Source organism: Bombus vosnesenskii, unplaced genomic scaffold, assembly GCF_011952255.1.
Source record: "Bombus vosnesenskii isolate JDL3184/JDL3185 unplaced genomic scaffold, Bvos_JDL3184-5_v1.1 scf7180000016264, whole genome shotgun sequence".
Lineage (NCBI taxonomy): Eukaryota > Metazoa > Arthropoda > Insecta > Hymenoptera > Apidae > Bombus > Bombus vosnesenskii.
The window spans coordinates 253,200-278,233 of NW_022884333.1; the positions used below are offsets into that span (position 1 = coordinate 253,200).

Here is a 25,034-nt window from a genome sequence, read left to right on the forward strand (position 1 = left end):
TTTTATTAAAAAATCTTTTTTATTATGATTTGCATATAATGATCTTGTGTATCTTTACACTGCCAATACCATTACACGATAGATCGTTACATCAATCTAATGGAACGAATTTACTAAATTTCATTTACATTTTTGTTGATTTAAAATACAATAGTGTTATAGATCTTCACACTACAACTTGGAAAAATCGTATAATTTTCGAGCTCCGCTACGCAACCTGTACTAGACCTCCATAAAATAAGGTCTAACATTTGATTTTGCATCATTTGCTATACAGTTGCAAGATCGATAATATTTATTATAATTATCTATTCAAACGAAGCAAAGAGGGAAAATGCATGTATGTATATATATAAATATATAAGAGATAGTAGTATCGCAATTACCTAAGTTCAAACGAAATTGAAAAATTTGTAGTGCTTTAATTAAGATTTAAATAAATGCGATATTATTAACTCCTCGTCAATATTATATTGAATTATGTCATGAAAGTTTTAAACAATATGAAAAGAAACTTCGTTTATAATTGGTCACTTTAATTGCTTCGTTTCCCCACTTTGCTAAAAGTTAATGTACATAGTTATTACCATTTTATATTTGCACTCGAACGATAAATAATTCTAATGAACAAACGTACATGAAAGCATAGTTACTATTAACAAGACTTGCTAGAATAGATGAACACAAGGTATTAAAATGTTACGTTAGTATTTTAAAAGCAAATTGGTCTTTCATGTACATTTATACACAGGACTAAAACATTGCTAAAAATTTGAGATATTTTTATCTCAAATGTTTGTTTACAGGCACGCCCTGGCCTGATGTTGCCAATTTATACATTTTCCAAATACAGAATGTTTATCATTCCAAGTATTATTGTTCTTTTACCATTTTAACTTCCAACACACTGCTTACAAGCCATGGTAATGAGTTGTATCATTGGTAAATAAACAATCTCACGTGACTGTTACAAGTACACGTGTAAGTAACAGACTCATACAGGCTTAGTTCACCTTTCCCTTTGCCGATAGTTTCATTATATCTAATGTTTGATAAACATCAACTCAGTTTGCGAATAGTAAGAAAAAAAAATTGCTCTTGCCTATATGCTGGATCAAAAAAATTTGTACTATATCGCGTAATACCAAGAACTCCATGATGTGGAAAAATCTAATGTCATTTTTCCGGCTAGTACTAAATTGGCAAAAGGAATTGATGGACTTGGCGAAATAATGCGGAGGTTGGAAAATCTCGGAAAACATTTACGAGATATATGATTATTGAGAACGACTTGATAGACGTTTTACAATAAGAAACGTCAAACTGATTTAGGATCTATGCTCTCATCAATCGAGAATTAGAGTTTTTGGTTGTTCCCAAGTGAATCCTTCTCGGCCAAAATGTCCATAAGTACTAGTTTGCTGATAAATGGGGTTACGAAGATTCAGCTCCCTAAGAAATGATTATAATACTATTTATACAACATTCTTGGTTATTTATATTCAAAATATAGTATAAGGTACAAATATTACTTACTTAACGATTTTCCCAGGTCGTAAATCGAAATTTTTATTGACTATACCTAGAAGTTCGTGTTGAGATAATTTAGAAGTACCATAATCAAAAACTGTGATTGAAAGAGGTTCTGCTACTCCAATAGCGTAAGAAACCTAAAAATTCATTGTGAACATGTATGTTTTCATCAAAAAGTAAAATGTAGTAAAGAATAGAATGTTATTTTAATGAATGTTATAATAATAGAGAATAATAATAATCTGTACCTGTACAAGGCATCGTCTGCAAAGACCAGCTTTTACTAAAGATTTAGCAACCCATCTTGCTGCATAAGCGGCAGATCTATCAACTTTTGTGAAATCTTTACCAGAAAATGCACCACCACCATGAGCCCCCCAGCCACCATATGTATCGACTATTATTTTGCGACCAGTTAGACCAGCATCACTCTACAAATAAACAGAGAAGTATTAATATTATTAAAAGCATTTCACGGAAAGTTGATTTAAATTTAATGTAAAAAATTTGTATTTTACCTGTGGGCCACCAATAATAAACAATCCGCAAGGATTAACATGGAAGATCGTTCTATCATCTAGATACCTTGCTGGAATAACTTCTTTGATAACCTTCTCCATGACTGCTTTGCGTAGTTCTTCTAAGCCAATTTTTTCACTATGTTGTAATGATACCACCACTGTGTGAACTCTTATAGGTACGCAGGCACCACGATCCATTACATACTCGCAAGTGACCTATTGTATAATATTAACAGGAAAAAATGTTATCAGAAAAAAAAGATTGTATTTGAGAATATTAATATATCATTTACAAATTATTCTCAGTAATGTTTTTTAACATCATGGCATTCAAGAGTAGCAAATACTATGTGACATCATTGAATAATATTAAATAAACTTTAATGTTAATATAAATCATTTTAACAAATACTTTCAAATTTTACCACATTTGAAGGAGACAATTGTGTAATTTATTAATTAAAGTCATACCTGTGTTTTTGAATCTGGTCTTGCCCACCATAATTCACCACTTCGTCTTAATTCTGCTATTTTTTGGTTTAACTTGTGTGCTAATACAACAGTTAGGGGCATACATTCATCAGTTTCATCCGTTGCATATCCAAACATCAGACCCTAGGAGAAGAATTTAAGTTATTTCAGCTAAAATTTATAAGGTATGGAGTTGAAGCAGGAGAAAGATTTATTGTGCTTTTAATTAACTTGCAATATTATGTAAATTTGTAATACAGGAGATTAAGCATTAATAAAATAATAAAGTGCACACAACATACAGTTAAAAATTATGTGTTAATTTACACTCAGAATTTGTAGGAATTGTAATCTATGATGTATTGAAAATTTTTAAAAATAATATGTGAGGGAGGTGTTATACAGAGCAGAATTACCAAGATATCGAGTCAACTATATTCACTAATTTGTTTAGTAGTTTTTGTTACATTCTTGCTTATAACACATTTTAATGATAACACGAACTTATGGAGATAATAGCTCTAAACTTGACCAAAATAATTAAATACAGATGTAAGATTAGGTTTTGAATAATTGGTCATATATTTCATATTTATTGCAGAATAAAAATGTGGAACTGTAGTATGCAGAAACAAATTTAGATACAGTTATATATAACATAATGCAAATGTTAATGAATATTTCTAACAAAGAAACAATTATAAATAACACTTGAAAATTGTTTGTTATAACAATTGATGAAAGGATAAAAATTGCATTAAAAACTAGCAGAAGATACAAAGAATAAAAAAGAAAATAGAAAGGAAAATTAGATATGGGAGTAAGCTTTAATGGTTTAGACGCCTTCACCAATACTATAATAATATTAATAAGAAACTAATATTTTATGTAACACTATTCTACACACAGGGTGGGAAGAAAGAGGAAAAAAATAAGCTACAGAATACCATTACCAAAACTAAATATGTGCCTACGATAATAATAAGGTAAACAAAACGAGAGTAAGAAAAGGGTAACTAAATATGCATATATTGTTCAGAAAGCTAAGAGGAAGTAACTATATTGGCATTAGATAAGACAGAAAGAAGAACAGAAAATTCAAACGAACAGATCAGAATGCTAATTGACCTGATCTCCTGCGCCGACTTCTTCATCACTACGGTTTTCATGAACTCCTGCTGCAATATTTGGTGATTGGGCGTCAAGCGCCAACAGAACACTGCAAAGCTTGAAGTCAAAACCTGTAGAAATTATACGAATGAGATATAAATATTTGCTACTATGAATATCAATACTCTCATTACACCGATTCGTCACTGTTTTGTATTCCAGTTTACTCTGCTGTTTCAAGATAATAAATTTCCTTGCTTTAAAAAAAGTTAAAAATAAATTTATTCTGACCTATTTAAGTTTAATACCATATACAATTTTTTTCTTTAACCGATATATTGTGTAATTCCAAAACCTAACTAAAATACATAAAATGTATGAAATAGTGTTAATGAAATAGAACATTGTTACATATTTCATAGTGACAATTATTATGATTTTTATGCAGTGATGAATTTCTCTAACCTAGAATCCCTATAATATACAAGTAGAATTTATTTATATATAAATCTTCCAGATAAAATAAATTCTTGTATTATAAAACATGTACTTCCTGTATCTGAATAAACACAGTACTTGTTTGCATACACAGATTCACACATTCACGCATAACACGAGGAAAGTGTATGTTATAAAAACTACAGAATGTATCATAAGAAAGAGGGGAGAGGGTAAAGCAAAAAAAGGAGAATGTTATTGAATTATATGGCTGCTCTGCGGCACGGGCTGAGAATGGGTTATGTACCTGATCACCTGCACCCACGTCCTTCTCTTCCCTGTCCACATGAACACCATCAGCGATATTTGGAGATTGTTGTTCGATTGCCACCAAAAGGTTCAACGTACGCCAATCGAATCCTGCCACGATCATGATATGCTTACGTTACATATTCATACGTGTTCTTTTACTTATTTTTTCCAAAAAATAATGAGCAGGATATTGGTCATCCAATCGATCGAGTCATGGAATTTTCTCTAACACTTTTCTAACGTGTATGTAGCGTAAGGCACATCTCTTTGTTATAAAAAAATGTATATTTATTTAAATTATGCAAATTCATTTTTTAATAATTTAGTAAGTAAAGACAGTAGGTATAATAAAAATCATATTTAGTGTCTGAAGCTTTCGTGCCATGATTCGACCGTGTATTTATAAAATCTGATTCTGGAGAACCAAATGAGGCGAATTTTGTGAGGGATAAGATAATAAAGATATCATTCCGGCCACAGGGCATGTGTACATAGAAGATGAAAATCTTTTATGTTAGCAAGGAAAACTTCAAATGTTTTAGATGTACAGATAAAATAAATTTAATAAAATTTTAGGGAAATGAAAGGGTTTAACAAACATACATCACTGAAAGGAAGAAACACGAAGAACAAATAAGAATATTTGTTACCTTTTGAAGAATCATCATATCCAATGTGCTTAACAGTATCCCGAACAATTTTTTGATAGTCTACCACAGCTTTTGATGTAATTTCTCCACATAACAGTATCATTCCTGTTTTTGTCACAGTCTCTGAATAATCGAAAAATAACATATAAAAATAAGAATTACAAATGAACATAAACATTTGATGACTGTTAAATAACAGTTTAAACTATAGACATTGTATCAAGTACTAGATCCCTTCAGAGTTCTATGGTTCAAAATTAACTCAAGGTCATACCAACTAGCTTATAAATAGAGGTTATGACACCACTGATTCAATTTATTTGAAAAATTAGGATCATTTTTAGAAAACTCACCACAAGCCACTTTTGCATCAGGATCTTGTTTTAAATGTGCATCTAAAATTGCATCACTTATTTGATCACACATTTTATCTAAAAAAAACGGAGAAAAAAATTAAGTAAACTATAACTATAGAATAGAAGTGATTTTAAATTTATATCTAGCTAACTTTCTCTCGAATTATTGGTATATGTAATTTCTATATAGATGTATGAATTTTGAAACAAATAGATATATATTTCTAGAAACAATTGCATAACCAGAAAATGGAATATATGCTAATTGATTTAAACTTGTTCCGTACATATTTGTAAAATTTTGTTAAGATGTTTGGTCGAACCAATATTGCAAGCCTGGTTTTGTAATAAATCAACCGGAAGTAATATTTAATTACTTTTTGAATGAAAATTCAGATTTTTACTTTAGAATACATAAAATAATATATAGTTGGAAGGACTACAATAATCCAATCAAGACTCATGACTAAAAGAAAATATGTATTAACTACGTTCAGCGCTTGCACGTGTGAAACGATACCCGAGATAACTCGGTATAAAAGAATTAATCGAATTCTGTATATAATTCATAAGTGAATTTAGAAAGCTGTTTAACATATGATTAGAGGAGAAAAAGAATGAAGAATTTAAACGTAAGGGGAGAAATGTGGAAGATATTGAAGATGATAGTGGATTGTGATATTCAGGAGCACATGGCGACGCCGATGTTCTTGCTTCTGCTCTGATAGCAATTGGAAAAATGTGCTCCCGATCTGCTGTTTAAACGCATTGATATTCTGTATTTGGTAGGCATAAAAAAGAGAATCGAAGAAACAAATAAATCGCAACGTAACACCATCCTCGCATTTCGAAGCTTTTAAGGAAAGTAAGAAAGCGCGAAGAAAGGGTAGAATCGCGGCGTGCGCACACGGTATATACATATGTAAGTATGTGTGGTTCGTTCATCGAGTTTCATGGCGGCACACGCGGCTCACCGACATGGAACTCGAGACGAACTAGCACGATGTCGTCCAAAATATACAAGAGTCATGAAACGAACGCATACTTTTTAGGCTACCTACCTGGATGGCCTTCGCCAACGGATTCTGAAGTAAAAAGGAAACTGGTATCCTGTTGTAGCTCGGGCGGCGTGTGCCCGTTAGCGTATCCATTCATGTGATGAGCGGTCTCCGGCATTTTCTTTCTTTTCGTGATCGTGGATACAGCCTTTGGTTTCTTTCGTCTACGCTCAAATGCTTCGGCCACGTGTTGTAACTCTGTTGACACGTTCAGTTTGCCTGACGTCCTTAATAGTTGAAGAAAGCGAGGAATTTCGGTCTTAAGTTCAATCTATACCCTACTTTGGTTTCGCACGAGCCAACCCTACACCAGCACAGTACACAACGTAACAGCTAGGCGAGCGCGGAGTAAATGCACTATGGTACAGTGTAGAAGTAGAAAGTGAAAGAGACTCCCCACCCTCTGGTAGCCGTTATTTATAACTTCGGTACCTTCGTCACTTCGTTCGGCTAATCTCGAGTCACGTGACACTCGATCATCCAGGAGATGAAATCGGCGCGGAATTCGATTAGATTCGTCTGAAACGTTACTTTCACCGTTCCCGATTCGATGTCTTATCCACGTATTTAATACTTCTGCAAAAAAAAGTATCACGTCCTGCGATAAAATTGTTAATAAATTTGTTTATATTTGCCGACTACTAATAACATTTATATGTAACAAAGTTAAAAACACGAAATGCAAGCGTTTCTCTTAATATTAGAAAAAAAGCAACTCTACTTCAGAAATTATTTAAAAATTATTGTTCCTTATCAATACAGTACAGTATCATAGAGTTTCGTAGATACATTCATGTGCTACATTCTTAAATCGTTATCCTTCTTTTCGTTCGTCACTTTATCTCTTTTTTGTGTGTAATCTTACTATGAATATAATAGATCGAGGCAACAACTCGAAACTTGTTACATCAAACGAAACTGATATAACGAAATTTTCCCGATTTTTATAATCACACATCAATGGTCTTGCCACTGATAGTATACTTGTGTAAATTCGTAATCTCCCATACGGATTATTATATTAATCAAGTGAAAAGTATTCGTCACCTTGTTAATATAACGTTTCGAGTCTTCGGAAAATCGGTGATATGTGATTCGTTCGAATGGAAAACTTTCAAAGTATAACGGGATAATTGTATATTGAACTTTGAGCTATGAGTTGAGGTCGACTTGAATTATTATCAAGCTGCAGTAAATACGCTTTGTGTGTTTCCTTCGAAAGAACAGAATTTATACTGAGTAGATGTTACGTATCAGCTAGTTTTATATATCGTAGAATCTCCCTCCATGATTGGGAAATGCTCGAGTGGGGTTTAAGCATTCACATGGTAATACATGTCGCAGAATATAAGTGTATAGGTTAATTGTGCAAGTCGTCAAAGAAACTGTAGGATAAAATAACAAACCGATAAGAAATTTTATATTGTTAATTCTGCTAATACACATTTCAACAAAACGAGAGCTTTGCGCATAATTAATGAGAGCGGGTAGTAAAAACGAAAAAAGTAGTTCACAAGAAACGATCAGTGAAAAATGACCGATCATGTATCTGGGTTGATCATTCTTGAAGCTTGTCTTGTCAATAAAGTGCAATAGAAGACGAAGACGAGTGTATTTTATGTATTCCAATGTAGGTATATTTCTACAATTTTTCGATAATTTCATCAACTTGATTTAATAATCTCATAAGAGAGTTTTTCTTAGAAAGTAATAGTAAGATAGTGTCTGAGATAATTTAATATTGAAAATGTACAAGCGTGGAAAGAATGATAAATAAATTTTGTGTATTATAGGTTATAATTACATCATATGACTTTTATGTAATTCTGAATCTCCTTTTGTATCAAATTGCCTTGTATATAATTAATCTTCGGTTTAAAAAGTATAGTAAAGCCAAAGCGAATTAGTTTATGTTCATAAAATTAATTAAAATTTAATAAATGTAAATAAAATTTTCTTCTGCTTCTCAAAAGAACTTGATTTTGCTTTTTCATTAACAAATGAATAAATATTTTATAATAATAATTTAGATCCTTTCTATGGTATTAGATTTAATCGTTTTCCTAAATATATATTTACATTATATTATATTATATTACATTGTATTATATATTACTACCGTTTATATATTATTGCTTGTAAAACTTATTTTATCAGCCCTTGTATATTGAGTTTCAAGAAATTTATTATTCGAAATAATTCTTCTTTAAATTGAAGATCAAATTAGGTCTTGGAATAAAATAATCTGGGATTTAGGTACGCGTCATTTCATAATGGTAGATTATTTTCTCAAAACAATTAAGGTGGAAGCTATATATGTAGTGAGATCGTAAGCTTATGCGGTTGAAGACCGAACATATACGTAAGTTGTGGCATGTTAGGGGAGATAAGGAGATCGAGCTTTGTTCAGGGCCGTACCGTATCAACTCAGAACTGCATCTTTCTTTAAAGTAGGTACGTCGGCGCGGCACAGCGGTAAATAATTTTCTGGCAACCCTGGTCACGGGGTGCGCACGGCCCTGAGTGCGGTTAGATCAATCGATATAACCGTTTAATGCTTTAATTGATTTCCTCATTTCATACATATATCGCTTTCAGCTACGATACTTTTGTTCCTTCTACCTGAATCGGTTATCGTTTGATAGAATAAAAGGAAAAAATATGTACTATAGTTTTATGTTATTGTATTATATATATAATTATTACATACTACCTACGTACATACCCAGTGCGACTATGGTTTTTAATACTCATTCGTTGGATTAACACAATATTAAAATGAATAAATATTTTGCAACCAAAACAGTTCCTACACATCACGTTTTTACATCCTATTTTCATATCTTTAGGATAAAATCTATTACAATATAAAACATATGTATCTATTTATATATAATTACTACTTATCAAGTATCGGATACCTATCAAGTTTTTATTAATTCATTATACTAAACTCTCTATTAAAATTTAGAATGATTAAAGATATCTATAATTTCTATAGTCATAATTTTTTCAAAAAGTTGTACATATCTAGTATTAACTTAGTAATTATGAATTGACTGCATGTTTTCTTAATTTTATGCAAATTAAACTATCAATGTAAAGCAATAAACAGTGTTCTATTAAAAAATATATTATTTACAAATACATATAACATATTTTCAGTATAATTTACGTTTGTAATACAGTTACTTCACCAAATAGATATAATTCACTAAGTAGCATATGTTTATTCAATTCAACTTCTTTTTATCTGAATTCTACGTGTCTCTATTGTGATTCAATATGTACGCATATGTAACTACAATGAGTAAATGTTTTTCACTTGTGATTTTTCTTTAGGTAAGGAACGTGTGTGTAATTTCATTCTGTGCGTGCGCAATGATTCTTTTTAGTCAAAAACGTGGTTATGTGTAATCATTTCAGAGCGAGAACCAAGAACACGTTCGAAATCGTAGAGCAGCCTGATACAATGTCACTGACACAGCTGAATGCGAGATACGCATAAATTGTGAGTAAGCATTCTTTTTGCAATTATCTCTTCTATTTTACGATTAAAGCAGTAATTAAATCAAGTCATTTTTGAAATTTAACACCTGTGTTGTAACTTTCTCCTATGAAAACGGTTCTTCATTTGTCGCGTGTATTTGTATTGCAATACTTTATTGTAATTTTTTACTTTATAGCAAGGCGAATTTTTCATCTAAGTTTCATCTCTAATATCTTATTCTAGGGATCAAAATTTTATTTCGTAAAGCACAACAAAAATCCTCAACCACATCCTCAAACATTTCAATTTTGCAACTTATAAAAAAGCCTTGTAATTAAAATTTCGTTTCATTTTAAATAAGCGCTATAAAACAGTTGTGTTATTAAGATTTTCTTGAATTTATTATTTTTACGATCTTTTTTATTTTAATTATATTAGGAAAATTTTGTCAAAAAGTTTCATAGCTGTTGCAAATATTGCAGATAAGTTATATTCTCAATTAAATAAATCGACTTAGGTAATCGTATTTTTTGTACAATTAATTTATTTGATTTTATTAGATCGTTTAAACATAATCTTTATTGTAGCTATTACAATTAACATATCTGAGAGAATATTTACTAATATTGTAGTATTGAGGAAAAACCGTTGGGGAAATTTCGATGAACTACAAGTAGAAAACAATAAAAGTGCTGACAAGCCTGGAAGGATGGGAAATCCTGATGGGCCATATGCTAACTAGTGGGCAATATGCTAAGTAACTAGTCACTAGTCACTAGTTAATAATCAATAGTCACTAGTCAATAGTTACTAGTCAATAGTCAATAGTCAATAATCAATAGTCAATAGTCAATAGTCAATAGTCAATAGTTGTAGTTAGAGTTACGACTAAATTGTGACTAGTTGCAGTTGCGAGGAAGCTGCGAGTAGTTGTAGGTCAATCGTTATTCATGAGTTATGAATTGTTAGTTGTAAGTTGTAAGTTGTAAGTTGTAAGTTGTAAGTTGTAAGTTGTAAGTTGTAAGTTGTAAGTTGTAAGTTGTAAGTTGTAAGTTGTAAGTTGTAAGTTGTAAGTTGTAAGTTGTAAGTTGTAAGTTGTAAGTTGTAAGTTGTAAGCTGTAAGTTGTAAGTTGATTTGTGAACTAAGAATTTAGTTGTCTTTAGTTATATCACATTACTACATTAAATTCTAATTAAATAGTTATAGTTCTCTGTTTCAATCGCAATAAATAAATCTATATAATAAATAAAGACCACTATAGTCCTGATATCTATAATATTTTCAACGTATTTTTAATATGCTACTTTTGTTGAGAATTTAATATTATCCTCAGTTTACGATACGGACACATTTACTATCTTTTGGGAAGTAGGAGTTTTTCAGATTGCACATTATAAAGTTTGCAATTTGGACTACGTCGACAAGTTAATTAGCATCTTAAGCGCTTGACGGATCCACTCAACAGCAAGCGACATGTCATAAACTTCGATACCAGATGAGATAGACCACCGCCAATGGAACGTTACGCTATGCACCCTTGATCAGATACGCACAAGACGCATCACGTGTGAGACGCCTACGAGTACAAGCATATTCAACACACTTTCGCTTACGCTTCTTACTCTTACGTTTATACTAAATACTTTAAATAAACATACAAATCACAAGCATACTAGAAAAACAGTTGCAACTTGACTGATCGTCAAGTTGGGAGGTCGTAAAAACTTCATTTCACTCTTATGAGAATTTAACACATCGAACCGGATAACATTAATTTTGACGTAAATTACTAATTTTAGAAACTACGAAGGTAATTATTCGTTTACTTTCTTTTGTTGTTTTTTTTTACTAAGGAAGTATTCATTTCTCATACTTGATGTAATTCAAAATTTGTATATAGTTACTTACTCTGATTGGAAACATGTTATTTAAAATACGAAACGAAATAGTGTATATTGTAAGATAACGTGTATGATTCAGTAGCTGATTTTACTTTGAAAAGTTTACATAACATGGGATAAACAAATTTGTAAAAACACTAATTATAAGGTAGCACATACTTGTTACCAGCGAAATTAATTGCAATCTGAATTGTAATGGCACGAAATGAAAGTATACTTATTATTTCTTTAACGATAATTTATTTTGGAAAAATATTTAACAAGGTAGTTATCTGCAATTCAGTGTTGCAATATTGATAATCAAGAGAAGTTAAAATTATTCTCTAACTTCAAGTTACATATCAAAGTGAAAAATTATAAAAGCATACACTAGTTCAAGATAAAGGAATCAAAATGGGTGTATTAATTATTATCTTCTACTAAAATAAAAAGGCTTAATCGACAAAGGAACGATACTGAAATGATTACTTAAGATTTAAATAATTAATTGCGAAGGAGTTTAAAATTGAAGTTAATTCATTTGTTCCTTAGGTCATTTACGACCAAATCGTATTTTTCTATTAGAAAATCTTTTAAATTTGAGAAAAATAAGAAATAATACTAAAGATGTCTCACAGTTTTTAAATGTTAAAACTCCTTTTCCAGTTGTAACGAAAGCAATGTCGAGATATTGAAAAATAAAAATTACTGTAGGGTTAAATTTTTTAATCTATAGATTAACAACTCATTTTAGGATTTTACTATTTTACTAGAACTATGATAATTCTTCCACAGAAACTGTTCACGTGCTTATCTATGACTATGCTTATATATACGTTTTGAAATACATACATTTATGTATATAGGTAAATGTTGTGTAATCACTTCAAAGTACGTAATGATAATTCGTTATCTACTTGTGTCCACCTTTTTATTTCTTTCTCCATTTAAGAACATTTCTAAACATTCGATTAGTCATCAAAGGATGTTAAGATTATCTTGAAGGACGAATTAACAAAGATAAGGATACGGATTAGTAACTTATCTTAGTTCACTCGTATACTCAATGATAACTAACATTAACTGGCAGAAAAAGAAAGAGATGGTATCCCATTGGGGGTAGCCATCCACATGCTATATTGCTATATCACTAAGCTATAATATTTTATCAAATGTCCTACTGGACAAATTGTAAAATGTAAATAAATAAATAATAAAAAAAAAGAAAAAGAAATATAAAATTATATGAAGTTATTATAATTATGTATACTTAGGTAACTATTAAAATTCACTTTTCTTTTTAAACCGAGTATTTCTTCTCTTAAAATACTCGTCGTGAAGCGTGTAAAAAATGAACCTGATATTTTATAAATAACGTTAGCAAAAACTTATCTTTATCTTTGTATCTTTTTTCCTTTTAATATAATAATATCGGTCGTTTACGTTGATTGTATGGTTCACCGAGTGTGAATTAAGCACGTGCTTTTCTGACGCAATTTTTATATCACATGAAAGATATTCATGAGGCAATGAATCGTTACAAAAATAACCAATTTAAACAATTCTCATAGGTATGCTTTAATGTTTAATTATCAGTTTTTAGTATAATCGTTAATGCGCGCATTTTCATGTACAATACTTTTAGGAAATATACAGGTGCAAAAATATACTTGATATTAGAAATATAATATTCATTATACGAATAGTACTAAATAGGTGAAGCAAGGCTCTGTTTTTTTATTCCTTTAATTGTATTTGTAAAAATATAAATCGCCGTAATTCGTAAAAATGCATAAACATCAGTAGTTTACTAATCATCATAGGTATGCAAAAATATTGTTCACATATCGTAAGTATTGCTCACTCTGTTACGATTCATCACGATATTGTTAACTTTATTTTCTCACATTATATTTCATGTATATGTTGCGTCACATTATTTATTATTTATGGTTATTAATGGTAGAATGTAGAGTTTTGACGAAGATTAAAAAATCGTACATTCGCATGTTTTGTAACTACAAGTATTAGTAAAAAGTGTGTAAACAAGATATGGAAACGTAATATCTATCTGTTGTTGTCAGTTGTACGTTTACTAGGAATTTAAAATAGGAAGAAAGTCATAATTTTATTCAGAGAATTTGGATAAATGTAAATTCATTGCTGCTTCTCGATAAAGACAATTACGTATATTTATCCTTATGATCCAAGTTAATATCTATGTAAATCTATATTTTAAATTACTTATATTGTCCCTTTATTTACAAATTAATATTTTCAAGGGCAATTGACGATACTAACTGTTCGCCGAATGGATTTATTCTCATATTTGTCTCTTTAATCCGCCGTCTAGCCCTATAAAAAAAGACAAACCTGTTTGCTAAATACTTGTCTAAAGTATTCAAACCCCATTACTCCAAAGCTGCCGCAGACGTTACTGAATACCTGCACACTCCCTTCCAAATGTCCCCTCCTATTGAACCCTTCACTTCTGCAGAGATTATAGAATCAATCAGTCGCCTAAATCCCAAGAAAGCAACAGGGCACGACCTAATAGGCAATAAAGCAATCAAGGAACTTCCCATAAAAGGGATTGCACTCATCACATCGATTTTTAACGCTATCCTTCGCCTTGAACACTATCCTAAGGTTTGGAAAATCTCACTGATTACTCTCATCCCTGAACCCGGCAAACCGATATACGAAACTAGCTCCTATCGCCCAATCAGTCTTCTACCTACCCAGTCTAAACTATTCGAGAAGATGCTCACGAATCGACTCCTTTCACTCCTAGAAGACTTGAAAACACTCCCAGATCACCAATTTGGCTTTCGAAAACAACATTCAACAGTAGAGCAAATCCATCGCATAACCCACATGATCAGTTAAACCCTTGAAAAGAAAAAATATTGCTCAGCGATATTCCTAGACATCCAACAGGCATTCGACAAAGTATGGCATGAAGGGCTACTATACAAGCTTAAAAAGATCCTACCTCACCCCTACTACTCCATCCTAAAATCCTATCTAACCAATAGACGATTCATGGTTAAATGCCTTGACGCCACTTCCGCAACATTCCCAACAGAATCCGGCATACCCCAAGGTAGTGTCCTCGGACCCCTACTGTACTCCATCTACACTGCCGACTTACCTGTATCAAACGAGATAACAATAGCAACATTTGCTAACGACACAGCGCTATTAGCTACCCACGCAGACTCGGTAATTGCCTCATCCACTCTCCAGCGATGTCTCGACTCCATGGAAAAGTGGTTTCATAAATGGGGCTTCAAAATTAACGAAAAAAAATCCTCACATGTAACCTTCACGCTCCGAAAACAAACCTGCCCCCAGGTCACCATTAACAACACAATAATTCCTAGTAAGGACTCAATCAGATACCTGAGCATGACCCTGGACAGGAGGCTAACTTGGAAAAATCACATCACAGACAAAACAAAGCAACTCAAGGACAAACTCAAGAAATTCTATTGGCTCACTGGCCGACGCTCCAACCTAAGCACACAGAACAAAATTAGCCTCTACAAGACCGTAATAAAACCTGTCTGGACCTACGGAATCCAACTATGGGGAACAGCAAGTAACTCCAACATTGAAATACTTCAACGCTTCCAATCGAAAACGCTAAGATCCCTAATTGATGACCTTGGTATGTAACCTATGAAACAATACATCGCGACCTCAAGATACCCACAGTCAAAGAGGAAATAGCAAAATATAGCGACAGATATAGCAAAAGAATCAACAAACACCGAAACCCCTTAATCACTGTGCTACTTGATACGACGGACCAGATTCGCAGGCTGAAGAGGCATTACCCGCTAGACCTAAACGCTAGATTCAATTACTTATTTAAATTAAGTAATATTCACTTATTTGTAACACTTACTTATAAATTATACTTATCTATAATAAGTACTAACTTATTATAAATAATTAGCGATGTTACTGCGCCACGCCAGAAAAATTACTGAAAATTCTCAACGCGAGAATTGATTGTAATTTTAATAAATAATAAAAGAAAAAAAATATTTCTCTCTTTAAGATAGCTTTGGCTTTAAATTCCAAAGATAAGAAACTTAATTGAATTATCTCATTATAATTATTGTTTAATTTCCACTGTTTTACGATGTAGATAGTTGGCTACTTTAATATTGAGAAATATTTGTTTGATTACTTACTATATTTAGACTTAAACGACTTAAAAAATAAAATATGATAGTGTTTTCTTAGCCTGCGGATCTGGTCCGACGTATTAAGTGATTTAGTAATTAGGGGGTTTCGATGTTTGTTAACTCTTTTGATAAATCTATTACTACATTTTGTTATTTCTTCTTTGACTGTGGGTATCTTGAGGTCGCGATGTATTGCTTCGCTGGTAACCAGGGTGCATCTATTAGGGATCTTAGTGTTTTCGATTGGAAGCGTTGAAGTATTTGAATGTTGGAATTACTTGCTGTACCACATAGTTGGATTTCATAGGTCCAAACAGGTTTTATCACGGTCTTATAGAGGGTAATTTGATTCTGCATGCTTAGGTTGGAACGTCGGCCAATGAGCCAGTAGAATTTTTTAAGTTTAGCCTTGAGTTGCTTCGATTTGTCTGTGATGTGTTGTTTCCATGTTAATCTCCTGTCCAGAGTCATGCTCAGGTATATGACCGTATCCTTGTTAGGAATTGTTATGTTGTTAATGGTCATGGTTGAGGACAGGTTAAATACATTTTGATAAAATATTACAATTCTAGATATTCCTTATTTTGAAATTTATTTTCCACGGAATAATTTTATATCTTTGATTAATTATTAATAATTAAATAAATAATTAATAGTTTGAATATTACTTTATGGAGTTACATATATCATATTCAATTATCTATAGATAATTAAGTGGTTTAATTTCTAGTGGACTATCTTATCTTGATATGATATTTTAACATATTTTGGTATAATAATATATTTTATATACAACTTCATCAGTTTAAATTTGCTTTATTAGGAGCTTTTTCTGTAACTAACTGGTATTAATTTAATCAATTCTAATTAAATACAGTATTGAAAGCAAAAGTGAGTCAAAGAGAAAAAAAGAATTTATAGTTTTTTAACATTGATCGTTATTTATATTTGCAAATTTGAAGGATCTGGAAATGTATAAAAATATGTCGGAAATGGAAGGACATCGGGACCTTTCTTTAGAATGTTCGGAAAAACCCAATACCCCAATCCAGATGTTTACGACAACGACCTTTAAGCAATAAACGAAGAAATAGTTATGCGGGCACTTAAGGTTTATGACGATGGGTTTGGGCTCGAGGTGACATAAGGAGTCATCGAACGTACCCACGGTCACGGGAAGGACGTGTAATAACGGAAGTAGAAAATAGTTGTGCAGCTCTCCTCAAAAACAGAGATTGACTCAAGGAGTGGGAAAAGGACTATATAAGGGCAGTTTCATTTGAATTACGAGTTAGTTAGTTAGTTAGTTAGCTAGTTAGTTAGTTAGTTAGTCAGTTAGTTAGTCAGTTAGTCAGTTAGTCAGTCAGTCAGTTAGTCAGTTAGTCAGTTAGTCAGTTAGTCAGTTAGTCAGTTAGTCAGTTAGTCAGTTAGTCAGTTAGTCAGTTAGTCAGTTAGTCAGTTAGTCAGTTAGTCAGTTAGTCAGTTAGTCAGTTAGTCAGTTAGTCAGTTAGTCAGTTAGTCAGTTAGTCAGTTAGTCAGTTAGTCAGTTAGTCAGTTAGTCAGTTAGTCAGTTAGTCAGTTAGTCAGTTAGTCAGTTAGTCAGTTAGTCAGTTAGTCAGTTAGTCAGTTGGTCAGTTAGTCAGTTAGTCAGTTAGTCAGTTAGTCAGTTAGTCAGTTAGTCAGTTAGTCAGTTAGTCAGTTAGTCAGTTAGTCAGTTAGTCAGTTAGTCAGTTAGTCAGTTAGTCAGTTAGTCAGTTAGTCAGTTAGTCAGTTAGTCAGTTAGTCAGTTAGTCAGTTAGTCAGTTAGTCAGTTAGTCAGTTAGTCAGTTAGTCAGTTAGTCAGTTAGTCAGTTAGTCAGTTAGTCAGTTAGTCAGTTAGTCAGTTAGTCAGTTAGTTAGTTAGTTAGTTAGTTAGTTAGTTAGTTAGTTAGTTAGTTAGTTAGTTAGTTAGTTAGTTAGTTAGTTAGTTAGTTAGTTAGTTAGTTAGTTAGTTAGTTAGTTAGTTAGTTAGTTAGTTAGTTAGTTAGTTAGTTAGTTAATTAGTCGTTGGACGAATTGCTGATTGAGTTATCGAGAGAGTTATCCGAATCGTGTATTACGTTGGCATTCGTCATCCCGTGGACCGTGGATTCGTTGTCGAACCTGAATTCGTTGTCATCGGCATCTCGACCATCCTATCGCCGCTATTACTTGTAGCCTCTTGTAGTACTCACATTTATACCGGTAAACATCGGCTATATCCGCGATGGTAAATTTGAGTAAAGGTTCATCGAACGCCCAAAATTCCAACCATAATCCGACAAATACAAATGATTTTGTGAAAGTTCAAAAAATTTTTTTAGAAATACAATGAAAATAATATAATAATTGCATTACGTTTAACTATATAAATTGGCAAATATAAAATAAAAAATAGGAGTAGAATTTGAACTACGCATGTATTTTAACGTCAGCTCGGATAGTTAAATATTATAAGGGATAATAATCACATGAAATTTCTTTCTTACTGAGAACATTAATTTTTTTGCATTCGTATATTATTGTAGAAGATCATATAAAAAAACATATATTATACGAATCATATATGTATGCACATGCGAAATGTATATATATGTATGTATCTATATCTATACGAAACTGTGGACTGTAGTACATTACTACGTAAAAATACTCTAACATAATGATTTTATGTGATTTCATCATTCTTGAAACTCTGTGACAAATCCATGAAATATTCTCCTTAGTAAAATAAAATAAAAATGGTAATAATCTTATTTCTCATGTAATGCAATGTGATTCATCCGTTACGTTATGTGTAATGATGCAATCAACGTGGTTTGAGCGGTCATTCATTTAAACTGATTTAAAACGGTTGTAGTAATTTTATATTAACTAATATATCCGATCATAACATTATTATTAAAACACTATTGTATTATTTGCAAGAATGACATTTGAGGGAAATGAATAAATTTATACACTTGTCAGTTAATTCCAGAAATAATTTCAAAGCTTATTTTTACTGATACACTTATAAATATGTATGTACATATCGTAAAAGGGAGAAATATCTGTCTAAATTCATCATTGTTATACTTTTTTTCTATTTATACACTAATAGATGCGTTAATTAAAAACACATCAATACTTAGTCATTCAACGTCACCGGTATCATGACGCTATCGACTGACAATAAAATTATGTCAAGTCACGATTGAGATTACAACCGTTTGTGATATTATTACTCATGTTCACTTCAATGTTGCCATATACCCCGATCTCAAATTCTGTTCAGTATTTCTTGTGAAACTATCATTTTTTTTTATTGTTGAGATTAGTTACACGAAAAGAAAAGGAATATTTTATGTTGTTAATTTTAAGAGTGATAGTAAGATATTTCTGTTTTATATGTTTGATATATAATAATTATGCAATATTGATACTTGAAGTAATAATAGTGATAATGGTGATTGAAATTTTATTGTGCAATTCTAGTATGCGAATAATGACAAATGCTAGCGATTGCAAGAATTGCATCTAACTATAATTTATTATTTTACATTCATAAAAATTGCAAATTTTTGTTATGCAAAATAATATGTAATGTTTTACTGTGTGTGCGTGTAACTTTTTTTTTTTAAATGAAATTAATCATGTATTTGTGAAAAATTGAAGGTGCTCGTCATAATAATTATAAACTAGTTTCGGAAAATAATCTGTTATTATTATTATTAATATCATCTTATAAGAGTCAAATATAAAATAAATGAAAAAATAAATATATAAAATTTACAAATCTTCACTACAACACAACTATCACTAAATTCGATTTTGAAGAAGCAGATTATTCCATAAAACAAACTATTAGGAAAGAAATTTAATTTTTGAAAATGTGCACTTCACGTATGTGTATGCATTACATTAATTTTATATTACACTATGAATTATAATATTTAAGAAGTATGAAAGATTATTTCCAATGTTTTAGAAACAATTTATATGATTCTTTTACATTTTACTTTACCTTACTTTCTACCTTATATATTTCATTGAACATTTTTTATCGGAATTTTTTTATTGAAATTTGAAATTTTCACTAGCAATTATCCTCGCAAATTTGCTTATTCATCCATTCATTAAACTCAATTATTGCATTATATTCGTTTTTTATATCGAGGGTTATGCCTATTACATTTATCTTGTGTATGTACCAGCTTGTTAAATTTTTTTACTATCTTAGTTTATTCTTTAAAGCTAAATTTTGCTCCCCTACTTATCTAATAATAAGTATGTACATTGATCTATATCTTATTGTTGGTTTATCACATAAGTTAGTATACAAGGTGAATCACTTAAGAATTTAAGTTGAAATTTTAGTCCCATCGGTAAACATTTCAAGTAAAAGTTGAAGGGTTTTAAAGGGCGTGTGTTTTAATGTCGTTATTTTTTCTGTAGGTAGTCGCGTAAAGGTCACGCGAAGGTCAACATTTTTCAAATGAAATCATATATCTTTTTAGTACAACTACAGGAAAACTAATTATATCAAAACATGGCCCCCTTGAAGCCATTCAACATTTATCTGAAACCTTTTCCGATACAATTAATAGTATCAAAGATATTTCAGCTTAAACTCTTAGGTGACTCAGCCTATATATCAATCTTTTGTGCTTCTCTATTCCTCCATGCAGAAAGCGCTCAACTTCATGCTTCCCTTTATGAAGCTTGTCAGTTCCCATATTTGTTTTTCAGTTGTGTTGTCGTCACTATTTCCAATCATTCCTTATTTCTCAGTGTGGTTGGTCCGGATTCTGTATATACTGTGCAGTCGCTTAGTATGTGTTTTCCATTTACCACGTTCTATTTCTCCGATGTCGCATAGTTGACACGGTTGATTTTCTTTTATTTTACATTTCGTTCCTTGTCCTATCGTTGTTGTTCACCTTAACTTGCCAACTAATTTCACCTGTGTAGTAATTCCTTCTGTCGACTGGGGTGTACTTAAGATTAAGTAGTTTCTTGCTTTCATTATTGTTACGCTCGTGATTCTTCCGTACGTCCCGCTGTAGTGGAGTTTGTTGTTTTGTTTTGTCCTCTTCTTATAGATCTTTCTATATGATGAGTATATATAGTGCATTGGCATTTCTATATCCGATTTGCTGTAGTTTACATCGCAGTTGGGTGTTTCAGTTTCTCTTTTCGTGCTTTTTGCCCCATTATTTCAGTTTTTGGCAACATTTGTCTCTGTTATATTTGATTATTCTTACATTATATAAAATAGAAATTAACGCTGATTATTTAATCGCTCATTCACAAATTATATTTTGATCTTTTAGTGCAAATAATGATGTTTTCTTTGCTCATTTTTCGACTGTTAGGCATTCATGCTATTGTTCTTATAAATTACGAAAATAATACGAAAAATTGTAAATATAATTTTTAGCCATTTGAATGTCTAAAAAAACTTAGATAAGTTTATCTAAGTTTAGCATTCTTAAATGGTAACTTCCTCTTCAATTTTTGATGACTTAAATGTTCCATTAACTGATAAATATTCATGATTAATAACATGGATATGATAATTATTTGATTTCGAAGAGAAATTTGTTTCTTCGGTTTTTTAAAAAATAGTGTGTCTCTGACGGGAATTTGTTACTTTAGATTTAAATGGATCCGTTTTCGGTATGTTTCTGAGTTTTCTAATAATTTGTAAATTGCTTTAAAGCTCCGAAGAAGAATACTTCATGTTCTTTCATATTATAATCGTTTGCCTGTAATACAATCCTTTCCACAGTTCATATCAAAATTTTCGAAAAATATAATAATGAAATTTATGATATAATATATAATAATAACGATATAAACACAATATTATTTATGTTTAATAATACTCTGAGTATCAATTGTCAATTTAAAGATTTAGTTTTTAATCGAATTCGTAATGGTAACCGCAGTATTTTTATATTTTCAAATGGAAATCCAATTTCCGATAAATTACGGGATTTAAAACGACCTTAGTAAGCTAATGCATGTACTACGGAGAGAAAGTTATGGTATTTCATTCTACGCAAGGTGAGCTACTAGTATAAAGCGTGTTAAGATGTTTTCTTCGAAAAGGCTTACTTTTCTTTCTTTTTTTATTTTAATTAAATGGATTGGATTAATCCTTTTAGTACCGAACAATGATATATCATTGCATTATTCTATTTTACCTCTTCTTATTGTTTTATTCTTACTATTTCTATTGCGAGAGAACTTTATCTCAAAATTGAATCTCTCTGCAGAAGCTCTGTGGGAGATATTCCACAAATTATCGAGACTGTGTATACGTCGGTGTCATAGGACAAAAATTCGGCTTCGGAGATTTGGTTGAAACCGTAATCACAGATTTTAGATAACACTGTTTAAAACAGAATATCTCCTTATGTTTCATAAAATAATCTTGCCTCGATAAGGTGAGAGTAAAATTTTTGGTGGGCCTGTGCATAGATCATGTACAATTTGTAATCTGTGCAATATTAGGATTATACTGTGTATGCATTAGTAACTATCAATGCTGAGTAAATTATTTGTATGAATAATAATAATAAGTAAATATTACACATTTTCAATAGCTGGATAGCTATAAATGCTTATAATAGTATTAGAATGTTATTTCTTGTTTCGGAGCAAGTAATCTTCCTGACGCTTACTGCGCATCATGGGATTGTCATTTAGTTTTGTGTCTTGATATTAGAGATTTTGTTATAAATAATTGAGAATACATTATTCTACATCAAATTATGACCAAACGATGATTCTCCTTATTTGCAAATACTGTTTATAAAAGAAAACTGATTTTTCCATTTTTCCTAATGGTTTTGAATAAGTATTATTACTATGATCTTCAACAAATATTGAAATACAATTGGTATTAATTTATTCTTCCTTTATTTCGTAATACGTTCCTTTTTGATTTTTGTAAATATCATTCTTACTTTTTTTTATGATTTTTTCTCAATCCTTGCCAAATTATATCAAATTGGTTTGGTATTCTCCGTTCAGGTACAATTATTTCGGTCGACACTAGAAGGGTTAATCATTCAGGTGGAAGAAATTTCAGATGGACAAATTTCACATCAGGTTTTTGTGACTTGAATGTCAGTTACATGATTTGATAATACCATATTTATTTGAAATATCTTCTTGTTTATTCCATATTGTTAAAAAACTATTTTCTATTTTCTTGAAAGGAAAGAGACGAGACGTTGAAATATGGTGAAAATAAACATATCGTTGAGTAAGAACTATTTCATTATATGTTCATAACGGAATGGAATGTACAATATTGCATGCGAATATCTCTTTTGTCCTTTTAAAATTTATGCAATTAATAAATATTCATTTTTCTTACAAATGCATAACAAGTAATTAAATATTCGTCTCATTTACACGTGTATGTAGCAACATAAAGGGGAAAAACTGAGCATATGGAATTTTTAAGTAAATAATGTTTTATTGTACGTTTGTACGTTTACATATTAACGCTAGATTACCATCATTATTTCTGTTAATAAAAATGTTTTCCATCTGTTTAATTTAGCTCAATACTATACGTACATATAGGGATTCTTCGAAATCATGGACCTCTTTATCTGCTTGTGCTGATAATAATTTAATTAGAGCTATATATGCAGCATCGTGGTCAATATTTTGAATAATTTTTACGTTAATAAAACGATTTTTAAAAAGAGAAACTCTCACCTTTATTTATGAAACCATTGTCAGTGCGGAGGCCGCGGAAATAAGATAACAGTAATATAGTAGGAAGCAAACGTGAAATTATCTATGTTTATAAATATAAACAGAAGCAGAAAAAGAAGTCGGATATCTTGAAACTTACAACTAATACACGTGCAGTAGGCGGATCTTCGAAGAACCAAGCCTTAAACGAAAGAATGTTATTCTTTCTTTTCTACTTACATTTGCATGTAGAATGACAACCCGACTGCTTGTATCATGATTTCGGAGACACGCTGTATGTACATACATATATAATCACACAGATATCCTACCACAGATATAAAGCGCATTTTTTTTTTATCAACATCTTTTGATGAGCGTTTAAAGGTATAAAAACGAAATTAATTTTTGTTTTTTAATGTTTTCTCTGATTTTCGTCTGCATATCTACAAATAATTTTGGCAGTGAGTATTTCTTTATAATTCTAATAATTTCATATTTTAATATTTATTCATTTATAGTTCTACTAAACTATTAGAAATCTCATTAAATTACTATGATTCTCGTAAATTGTTAGATCTGATAAGAACTATTTGATCATTGACAGTTAGCTACCGATTAAGAATTGGAATACTTAGCATTAGTTCGCTTCAAAAATGTCTATTTCAATGGGTGAGAATGTATTTCATATGCAGATATTTGGCCAACAGACCATTTCCTCGATGAGATTTGTATGATGTCTCAAAATACTATACATTTTGTCAAGTATCGAGTATTTTGTTAGTAAAATATATTTTTTATGTATTCTCGTGGAAATTTAACGGGAACAATATAAAAAAGATCGTTTTTATTCATTGAGAACTAAATGTGTACATGTTAACATAAGATAGCCGTATCTTACTTTAAAATTTGAACGATACCAAACGCTTTGTTGAATAGCTTGCTGACTTCTCAACTAGACCGATATACTACTTACTGTACCCAATATTGTGAATGGCGCTCTGTTCTTTGCGTATTTTTGAATGGCACTTTGCCATTGAGAATGGTAGTTCTTAGAAATATATATACGTAGTATTATTTTTTTGTACTTTATAATATTTATCATATTTATTGTACTGTTACATTGTAATTCATAGCAACTGCATGACTTAATACGATTTGATTAAGGATAAAAAAGAAAATAATAATATGCATAATAATTATGACACTAAAATGATGTGTTTTAATGCATTATGTTGCCTTGATGTTTTCTCGAAATATTATTATGTTAAATAAAACTAATCCTTGATATTTGAG

The 25,034-nt window shown here is 31.0% G+C and overlaps 1 protein-coding gene and 1 long non-coding RNA gene across 3 annotated transcripts; one reads left to right on the forward strand and one right to left on the reverse strand.

Annotated features, from left to right (window-relative positions):
- Nucleotides 1–7,692, reverse strand: LOC117242186 (S-adenosylmethionine synthase). Of its 2 annotated transcripts, XM_033508654.1 has the most exons (11): nucleotides 7,497–7,690; nucleotides 6,882–7,025; nucleotides 6,453–6,806; nucleotides 5,389–5,466; nucleotides 5,036–5,158; nucleotides 3,654–3,766; nucleotides 2,526–2,669; nucleotides 2,052–2,270; nucleotides 1,782–1,964; nucleotides 1,537–1,670; nucleotides 1–1,452 (listed from the first exon to the last, which is right to left on the reverse strand). In XM_033508654.1, the coding sequence occupies exons 3-11, from the start codon at nucleotides 6,565–6,567 to the stop codon at nucleotides 1,347–1,349; spliced, it is 1,215 nt and encodes a 404-aa protein (XP_033364545.1). In that variant the 5' UTR covers nucleotides 6,568–6,806; nucleotides 6,882–7,025; nucleotides 7,497–7,690; the 3' UTR covers nucleotides 1–1,346. The 2 variants fall into 2 exon arrangements, with proteins under 2 accessions (XP_033364545.1, XP_033364546.1); XM_033508655.1 differs by lacking the exon at nucleotides 3,654–3,766 and adding an exon at nucleotides 4,381–4,493 and having other exon boundaries at nucleotides 6,453–7,025; nucleotides 7,497–7,692.
- LOC117242187 lies at nucleotides 7,676–23,126 on the forward strand. Its single transcript, XR_004495197.1, has 3 exons — nucleotides 7,676–8,079; nucleotides 9,876–9,960; nucleotides 23,061–23,126. It is a non-coding gene; the product is annotated as an uncharacterized LOC117242187 (long non-coding RNA).
- The last annotated feature ends 1,908 nt before the right edge of the window (nucleotides 23,127–25,034 follow it).

Excerpts from the sequence above, each read along its gene's own strand:
- LOC117242186 (XM_033508655.1), bottom strand. The coding sequence starts at position 6,567 with ATGCCGGAGACCGCTCATCACATGAATGGATACGCTAACGGGCACACG. Across the intron at positions 2,271-2,525 it reads GACCAGATTCAAAAACACAG|GTCACTTGCGAGTATGTAAT; the intron begins GTATGACTTTAA and ends ATTATACAATAG. Across the intron at positions 1,671-1,781 it reads GCAGACGATGCCTTGTACAG|GTTTCTTACGCTATTGGAGT; the intron begins GTACAGATTATT and ends ATGAATTTTTAG.